At 41.0% G+C, this 10,000-nt stretch overlaps 2 protein-coding genes across 2 annotated transcripts in view; both read left to right on the plus strand.

Annotated features, from left to right (window-relative positions):
• The window catches only part of lgals3b (lectin, galactoside binding soluble 3b), a 9,609-nt gene extending 4,802 nt beyond the window's left edge, over window positions 1-4,807 (plus strand). The window contains exons 2-6 of the mRNA XM_088087128.1: window positions 1,342-1,437; window positions 2,885-3,246; window positions 3,345-3,433; window positions 3,531-3,699; window positions 3,920-4,807. Coding sequence (XP_087943254.1) covers window positions 1,362-1,437; window positions 2,885-3,246; window positions 3,345-3,433; window positions 3,531-3,699; window positions 3,920-4,078 — 855 coding nt within the window. The 5' untranslated portion in view covers window positions 1,342-1,361 and the 3' untranslated portion in view covers window positions 4,079-4,807. The remainder of the gene's footprint in view (window positions 1-1,341; window positions 1,438-2,884; window positions 3,247-3,344; window positions 3,434-3,530; window positions 3,700-3,919) is intronic.
• A 1,484-nt stretch (window positions 4,808-6,291) lies between these two features.
• fbxo34 (F-box protein 34) overlaps window positions 6,292-10,000 on the plus strand; it is a 12,264-nt gene continuing 8,555 nt past the window's right edge. Inside the window, exon 1 of the mRNA XM_088087112.1 lies at window positions 6,292-6,504. The gene's annotated coding sequence lies outside the window, so the exon portion shown is untranslated. The remainder of the gene's footprint in view (window positions 6,505-10,000) is intronic.

Raw genomic sequence — 10,000 nt, forward strand, 5'->3', positions numbered from 1 at the left:
GTAGTGATACTGAGATGTTGAATCTCAGATGCTGAGATGGCTACTGGTTATTACTTTGGTTTCCAAAAAAAACCTGTGCGGCACTTCTTCTGCCACTAGACGGCAATACCTGTGACCAATCACACCTGAAGCACTTTTTGCACTTACTAAGGGTTTTTTCCTTAAGTCTAAATTCTTGCTTGTGTTGTACGTCGCTTTGGATAAAAGCGTCTGCTAAATGAAATTGTAGAATTGTAGAATTGTAGACACACACACACACACACACACACACACACACACACACACGCATACACACACACACACACACACACACACACACACACACACACACACACACACACACACACACACACACGCATGCACGCACGCACGCATGCACACGCACACACACACACACACGCATGCACACACACGCACACACACACACACACACACACACACATACACACACACACACACACACCATGCTGCGTTCAGGGACTCACTAGACTGTTGTACTTCTCTGTATTCACTGCTTTCTGGTGGATTTTTGTTCAGTGAGGGTTCCTTCTTCTGCTCAGTGTTGTTGCTGTTTTCATTGATCTTCTCCTGCGTTTTTAAAAGTTTATGAACTTTTCTGATTGAATTATCATCTGTAGGCATAAACAGGTAGCAGGGCTCTGCAAGCACACCCTAAAACATGTTCATTTAACGTTAAATATCAGTTACAAACTAAGCTGTATTTGATAATCTGATGGCGAATAGAGAGCTGCAGGAGGACGCGTTTCTGGTTCCCTCGTCAAAAGCCTCCAGGATTTTTTCGTTGGATTTTGGGTCATTGCAGGAAATCAGCTATGCGAAAAAAAAAAAAAAAGGTTTAGACTTTTTGTCCAGCGGGATCATCTTCACTAACGAACGCCACTTATACACTAATAAAGTCAGCAGCAGTGAAACGCTAACGTTGTAATACACCACAGTCATGTGACTCACTACATCACGGTCACATCACGCAACGTCTCCACCACAGCCACGCAGTAAAGTCTCATGTAGCATTAGCAACACCCTTTTAACCCTTCGAAACCTGAGCAAGTTGGTTTGATGAAAAAAAATTAGCCAGAAACTAGTCAAAAAGTTTTAAGAAAATGACCTGAAAATATGCACACAAAACAGAGTAATAAACAAAAACGAACAAAAGCATGACTGAAGAATTGCTGAAAATAAAATACAAAATGTATTTATTTGATATATATTATTTATTTTTTCTGTAACAAAATTTTAAATATAATCTCGATCGATCAGTTTACATATAAAAAGTTATCTGCCTCTTAAAAAACAGATCTTCACTTGTTTGTCCGTCTGCAGCTGTAAACACTCTCGAAGCGATGTCCGGTGGTGGCAGCGATCCAACAGGGAACCCCGGGTGGCCTGGACCACCACCCCAACATCCCTCCTGGCCAGGTACAGCGATCATCAGCGTCATCTCGCTCTGATTCTGTGTCTTCTGCTTCTTCTTTGTTGATTGTTGAAAAAATCTCTATGAAGAGGTTTTATGTGATTCCATGTTTTTGGTTTAGAGATCATCAAAATTAATCTGCAGGAGACGTTACCTCATTACCTGAACCTGATGTATGTAAATCAGTTTTAAAGTAACAGAGAAAAAATGTGTAAATGAACGTAAAGTGAGAGACATGTGACCTGAGAGTTACGTCTCTATTGATTTGACCTCAGCAGTCACCAAAGTCCGAATATTTTGCTTTTAATGAGGGCTGTCAAACGATTATTTATAATCACGATTGATCAGCAAATTTCAATAGTTAGTCAGGATTAATCACTTTTTTTGTTGCTTTTTATAGTTTCATTGTTTTGCATTTCCAAACGGTTTTGAAGCCCATACCGACGAGGTGAAAGAAGTCTCACCAGACTCTTGATAGGGAATCAGATGACAGCATTGTCACTTTTTCCAGTTCCAGTTTAGTTGCTGTGGTCGTGTTTGTGTGAAACTATTTTTCCCCGTGGCAGTCAGAGACGAACGGTTACAGCGTGCCAACCTGAGGACGACATCGAGACTCGAGTCTTCCACCATGTTGACCGGTCTGCAGTCTGTCTCCACCCATGGTTTGATCCACAGGTCTCTGGAGATTCTTTAGTGATGCGGTTTCGCACTGACATCGGTCTGATTCGCTGAACCTGTGTGCTCACATTTAAGACTGTTTGGGGACTCCGGTATGCAGAAATATTAAAATCATACAGGAGATCATCTGTATATCTGTGGGGTCCTCAGGTCTTCTGGTTTCATAAGATTCCAGCATCATCCCTCTAGCCTTAAGACTCAGTCGATAAAGCCTCTTAAAGGAAGTGTTGGCCAGGATAAACACGCTTAAAAGTATACAATGAGTATACAAGGATTTAACGCGTTAAAACCTCAAGTCTTTGTCCCTGGAAAACAGTGACAGAATGAGTCAGGCTCATTACAGAGTAACTGTAATTGTGTGTAAACCAGGCCAGAACTCTAATCCCAGGTCCGTGTGGACCCGGAGGTGCAGGTGTATGGCTCAGAGGTAGATCAGTGTCAGTGGTTCAATCCTCCGGGCAACATGTCGAGGTATCCTTGGGCAAGATGCTCCCGATGCTGTGTCATCGGAGTGTGTGTGTGTGTGTGTTTGTGTGTGTGTGTGTGTGTCTGTGTGTGTGTGTGTGTCTCTGTGTGTGTGTGTGTGTGTGTGTGTGTGTGTGTGTGTGTGTGTGTGTGTGTTTGAGAATGATTACTGAGTAGCAGGTGGCACCTTGTACGGTCCCTCACCCACCAGTGTGTGAATGTGTGAACGTGACATGTAGTGTTAAAGCACTTTGACTAGAAAAGTGCTATACAAGTATAGTCCATTTACCAATTACCATTTGCCTCCAGGTCATCCAGGTCCGTCTGGACCCATGTGGCCTACAGATCCGTCTGGACCTGAAAGGCCTCCAGGTCCGTCTGGACCCGGATGGCCTCCAGGTCCGTCTGGACCCGGATGGCCTCCAGGTCCGTCTGGACCCGGATGGCCTCTAGGTCCGTCTGGACCCGGATGGCCTCCTGGTCCGTCTGGACCCGAAAGGCCTCCAGGTCCGTCTGGACCCGGATGGCCTCCTGGTCTGTCTGGACCCGAAAGGCCTCCAGGTCCGTCTGGACCCGGATGGCCTCCAGGTCCGTCTGGACCCGGAGGCGGAGGTGCATTACCCAATGCACCCAGTCATCCCAGTGCACCTGGATCTGACCTGACCCCTCTGGTGAGTGGATAGATGGATGGATGGATGGATAGATGGATGGATGGATGGATGGATGGATGGATGGATGGATGGAGTTAACAGCTGTTTCCTGTTGACAGACGGTTCCGTACAATCGTCCTCTTCCTGACGGACTTCGTGACAAAGTGCTCATCACCATTTGTGGATCTGTGAAACCCAACGCTGACAAGTCAGTGTGAACACGGTCACATGAGATGAACGGATGAATTGTCACTAACAGTTTAAGAATCTGGTGGACTGAGTTGATGATCTTGGTTGTTTTTCAGGATCACAGTGGATCTGTGTGCAGGTACCGACATCGCCTTCCACTTTAACCCTCGCTTCAATGAATATGGCCAAAAGGTGATCGTCAGGAACACCCGCATCAAGAACCAGTGGGGGAAAGAAGAGCGGCCGCTGCAGAACTTCCCCTTCGGCCCGGGAAAACCATTCGAGGTCAGATAATAAATTTATACCAACATCACTCATAGTATCATATACTATTAGTATTGACCTGTTTTTTCGATAAACAGCATTGTTGACTTTTTATTTGTTGTCCAACGATGGAGCCCAGGTGTTGGAGGGTCCCTGAATGCACCATAATGTGCAGTTAAAGGACCAGTCTGTAAACATGAGGGCAGGTTAATGATGGCAGTTTATGGGGCTGTTGTTGCAGATTAAGATCCTGTGCACCAACTCCGAATATAAGGTCGCCGTCAACAACTCTCACCTGCTGGAGTACAAACACCGGATCCCCAACCTGAAATCCATCAACGCTCTCAAAATCTACAATGACGTCGACCTGACCAAGGTCGACATAGAGATGCTGCACTGAGGCAGATCCAGATCCACCACAGATCTAAACTGGTCATCTGTAGATCTACAAGAGATCATACAAGAGACGATCTACATGATCATACAAGAGACCACCTGTAGATCTAACAGAGATCATCTTCAATTCAAGATTCAAGAGATTCAAGAGATTCAAAGTGTTTATTGTCATATGCACAGCATGGAAACATGTTTCCCTGTACAATGAAATTCTTACTTTGCTGTCCACAGAATGCCTAACGTTTAGCAAATATAAAAGAAATATGAAATAGAAATTTAAAAATTTACAATAGAAGAAATTTTGAAATTTACAATAGAAGTAGAAAGAACAGTGCAAATAAAACAGTACAGTGCAAATTCGAACAGTGCAATTGTGCATGTGCAAACGGAGTAGTAAACTGTCATGTACAGTTATGAGGTCGTGTGTGTGAGGTAGTTGCTGTAGATCATACAGAGATCATCTGTAGATCATACAGAGATCATCTGTAGATCTAACAGAGATCATCTGTAGATCATACAGAGATCATCTGTAGATCTAACAGAGATCATCTGTAGATCATACAGAGATCATCTGTAGATCTAACAGAGATCATCTGTAGATCATACAGAGATCATCTGTAGATCATACAGAGATCATCTGTAGATCATACAGAGATCATCTGTAGATCAGGAGATCCTCTTGTTCTTGTGATTTTCTGTTTGACTCGTATAATTAAATAAAGGGTTCATCTCACATCTGTCTGAGTTTATTTCTGTTTGTATCAACGTGAGCCCAAACAGACTGTAAAATAAAACCTCCCTTACTGGAGGAGTTCGTGTTTGTGTCTGATATGTTTTTCTGGAAGGAAACTCCTCCTGCTCTCTTGCTCCAACTGCTCCTCCTGCTTTTCCTCCTCCTACTCCTCATCCTTCTCCTGCTGCTTCTCCTCCTGTTCCCCCTCCTCCTCTTGCTGTTGCTCCTCCTCCTCCTGCTGTTGCTCCTCCTCCTCCTGCTATTGCTCCTCCTCCTCCTGCAGGTTTTTCTTGTTGATGAAACTGAAGTCGGCTCACAGATGGATTATTGTCCGACGAGAGGTCTCACTCTGTCTCTCCAGCTGTGAATCAAAAACATTGTGAGTCAGATCATGTCACAGCTGAGGAGAAACATCAGGTGTTGCATTATGGCGCAGAGAAACATCACTGTAAAATTACATCAGTAAATGAGTAATAATAAAAACAAGTCAATAATAATAATAATAATAAAAGTGAAATATGAATTACAGAAACAATAAAGAAAACCAAAAGTCTTAATAAGTCTAATATGCACAGGTTTTCCTGTTCGTGGGCCGTCTATGAATCTACAAGGTTCACTTTATCAAATGTTGTTATTACAAACAACATTTGATAAAGTGAACCTTAAAAACTGTGATTATTCAAAACTTAATCTTTTTTTCTTTTCCTTCAAATGTTGATGATTTTTCAAAAGTTTTGGCGATCTTTTTGGTGAATCTCTAAGTTTTGGTGTTTCATTTTCTTTAAAACTTTAGTTCGTTCTTACGGAAGCCCTAAGCGGACGTGTTTTTTTTTTTTTACAAGCCGTTTTCTCCATATAACGAGATATTATCTCGTTATATGGAGAAAACGAACTTTGTTTTTTGGTTTGTTTTTTTAAATTTTATTGAATGAACGTCAGAAGAAGAAGTGGCGGGTGGATGATGTGACAGCAGGTGCCGTGCGATGTTCAGCGCGGACAAATGCGTGCAGGTTCTCGCCCCTGCACGTACCAAAAAGCACCGGAGCAACAGTATAATAATCTAGTTATGATTACTGATGAATTTGGGTGATGTGTTCCTGTAATAATCATCTTACCTTGCGCATTTGTCCGCGCTGAACATCGCACGGCACCTGCTGTCACATCATCCACCCGCCACTTCTTCTTCTGACGTTCATTCAATAAAGTTTAAAAAAACAAACCAAAAAACAAAGTTCGTTTTCTCGAGATAATGAGATAATATCTCAGGAAAACAAACTCCGTTTTCTAATATCTTGTTATAACGAGATAATATCTTGTTATATCGAGAAAACGGCTTGTAAAAAATAAAAAAAACACGTCCGCTTCATTTGTTGTTGATTTTTTTTCTTGCTTCAGCATGGTGAAAAATGTAGTCCTAATATGTCATGTGTTTGTAGTTTTATCCATCGTGTTGTGAATAGATGATCTTTGGCTGGCTTTACTACGTCATGACGCAGCCGCTCCAGCTGGACGTCACGTCGCTGCGCTCGGTCAGTAGTTGCTGGAAGAGTCGGAGGAGCTCCGGTTAAAACCGACCCAACGGTTTAAAAACACGTTTAATCAACAGTTACCGGGAGGAACCGACCGGTGGAGGCTGAGAGGTCACCGGGACTCCCCGGGAAGAGAGGACAGTGTCGGTGCGAAGGCTGCTCCTGCAGGTGAGTTTGACCCTCGGCCTCCTCTGGCTGTTAGCTCCTGATGCTAACGATAAAAAACAAACCGACGCTAACGTTTATTCGGTAACGACTTCGTTAAAAAGGTCGCTGTTTTTTTCTGTTCGCGCTGCGGGAGTTAGCCTCAGAGGCTAGCCTGTTAGCCAGGTGTGTCATGGCTTCAGACGGCCGCGGCTAGTAGCATGCTAGTTAGCTCAGATGCCAGTAAAGTTTGTGAGTGTTTGTGGAGAGAGCTCCGGTTACCGGTCGGTTTCAGGTCGGTTACCGGTGAGTTTAACCGTCTGAGGGCTGCTACTCTCTGTCAGCGATCAGCTGAGGAGGCCGCAGGAGGAGGCGTTTGTTAGCTGATCAGTGACTCCTCAGAACTCCTCAAAAATACCACAAAAGTGCTGAGATATTGTAGTATGTGTCCAGAGCTGCAAAACAACTACAACAAAAAACACACAGTATAGTTTGTCATCGGAAAATCCCCCTCCGAAATACTACAGTAGCTTGACAAACATGGCAGAACATGTCATAGAAGAGTATGTTATCAGTATGTTAAAAAACTGCCAAACAAATAAAGAAATAAATGAGAAAACCTGAGAAAACAAAAAAGTCCCGAAATAGTCTAATATGTTGACAACAATGCAAAGAACAAACAATAAAACAGATGAGGTAGTATGTCCTCAGAAATGCCCTGTAATGTTACAGTATATAGTATGTTGACAAAACTGCAGAAGAACAAAACAACAAAAAAACGACATAGTTTAGCATGCCACAAAAAACATCAGAGAATGGTTTGTCAACACAACTGAAAAAGGAGATAATAAAGTATGTCGTCAAAAAAGCCAAAAACAACTCCTGAAATAGTATAAGCAAGTTGACAAAACTGCAAAAAATGAAGTAATTAATAAACAAGATAACGTAGTATGTCGTCAGAAATACTATATAATGTTACAGTGTACAGTATGTTGACAAAACTATCTAATAAAACATGGAATACGTAAAAAACAAACAAACAAGAAAACACTGAAAAGTACAACAACATACAAACATCAGCACATAAACAAACATGACAAAGCACATCATCGTCAGTTCCACTCCGCGTCGCTCTGAGCGACGTTAATGAAAGAAAGCAGAGTGAAACCAACATTTACAAGATTTAAAAAATGTTCCCAAACCTCATCAGTTTCCCTTTGTTATTATTTAGCAATTGATTTTCTGTCAAAAAACAACTTCTAAGAAGAAATGACCCAGAAAGTAGCAACAAGAAAATTACGTCAACATACACAAATAAAAAGAAATGTAAAAAATAAAAAATAATCAAGGAAATGACCTGGAAAAGAGGTTAAAATAATAATTATGTAACATAATTTACAATATACATATATGTTTATATAATTCTGATAACGATAAATATAGTTTTAACAACATATTTGCCAAGCTTTTCTAAAAATTATTTTCTAAATCTTCTAAACTCTTGCTATTTGCAGGATATTTCTTAACGAGTTACTTGTTGCCTTTTTTTCCACATTTTGAAAAGAAATCAAACCAGTTTGCTCAGCACTCAAAACACCTGGTTAATTTTTTGTGGATTTTTTTCTTTAAAAAACTGGAAATTATTCTGGAGAAAGTGTTGGATTTTTCTTTAAAAAATCACAGTGTTTTTAAAAAGAGGTTTATGAAGAAAACATTTTTTTTCCTTTTTAATTTTTTTTGAAGAAATAGTCTTTGGCAATTTATTTGAGTTTTCTTTACAAAAGTTTGGCTTTTTTCCAGTCAAAAGAAAAGGGGTTTGGAAGACACACTTTTTAAATAAAAGACCGGTCCTCATTCACAGTTTTTCTGACTAAAACAACATTGTACCAAAATATTTTACCCAAACTTTAATAAAGAGAGTGCTGCTTTCACTTTTACATTTTACAAATTTCTTGTTGATTAAAAAATCTTTGCATCAGAATAGGACTTCTGATCCAGTTCACTCTGCCTGATTGCTTATCTGCTGTGGACACGTTATGTATTTTATTTATTTTTTACAGCGGTCACGGTACTTTGACGCGCTGCAGTGTTTTTATGGATACCGAGTTGATGCTGGACAGGGATCGACCGATTAACGGTCTCTGTACGATAACGTCAGTGACGTTTTTCCTCTCGGCCTTCGTGCCTTCATGGTACTAAAAATGATGATGAGATGATAAATCCAAAATGAAGCTGATTCATTGACAAATAAACAAATATGTGACAAATGTGTGGCGTAATGGAGAGACTGCTCGGAGTACAGCGCTGACCGATGGACGGAAGTAAATCACAGACCAAAGTGCACGAGACGCTCTCACACAGCTGATCAACTGCTGGTGGATCTCTCACACACACACACACACACACACACACACACACACACACACACACACACACAGCTGATCCACCGTCACAGATGGATTTTATGACTGAATATGTGGTTGTGTTAGTGGAGCAGTGGCTTCAGAGCAAGGTCAGGTTAGAGCTTCACACATGACGAAATCTGTCGTCTGATGCTAAAAAACATAGACGCTTTCATATTATGTTATATCGATTATTTGGTTTACATCATCTGAAAACGCTCTGCGGCGGTCCGCGCGGCGAGGGGGCCTCTGCACAACACGCCAAAACAAACAGGGAGGAGCTTGAAGGAAATACTGATACCGTCACACTTTAACTTCCTGCTAACATCCAGCTGATGACGTCCAAAAACATCAACACTTCCTGCCCAGGACCAGCCGCGTCCTTCAAAATAAAAGCACCATGGGTTCTGCTTTGATTTATTTAACTATAACAGTACTTAATTTAACTTAACTATAATAGTACTTAATTTAACTTAACTATAACAGTACTTTATTTAACTTAACTATAACAGTACTTTATTTAACTTAACTATAACAGTACTTTATTTAACTTAACTATAACAGTACTTTATTTAACTTAATGTTATTCTTTATTCGACAATAAAACAGCATTTCATTAAACTTCAATATAACAAAATGTATGTAAATATATTTTATGGCAGTAGCTACTTTATTTGCTGTCTTTCATTTAATTTTTCTTTATTTTGGTAGTTTACAGTTTGTCAAAGGAGATTTAAAAATATTGAGATATATTTATTGTGTTAAAAACAAACATGGCCCAAAAATTAACAAGATTTTAGTAAAAACGTCAAAATGACCTGAAAACAACAACAGACGCTGATGGCGGTCAGGTTTCAAAGGGTTAATGTACCAATAATTAGACATATTATTCCTGAATGTGATTGGATGATAGAGAGGTCAGAGGTCACTGGGGGGTTAATTACACGTGCAGTGAGGAATTCTGGGTAGTTGCTGACGCCGTGTGGAGTTTGTTTTAGTGACCTGCTGCAGCCAGACGGGTGGAGACACATCGAGACAACACCTGCAGCACACACGGAGCGCCCAGCTAATGCTGCTGTGTGTGTGTGTGTGTGTGTGTGTGTGTGTGTGTGTGTGTG

Source organism: Plectropomus leopardus, chromosome 14 (assembly GCF_026936395.1).
Source record: "Plectropomus leopardus strain MGB_pleo_1.0 chromosome 14, ASM2693639v1, whole genome shotgun sequence".
Classification (NCBI taxonomy): Eukaryota; Metazoa; Chordata; class Actinopteri; order Perciformes; family Serranidae; genus Plectropomus; species Plectropomus leopardus.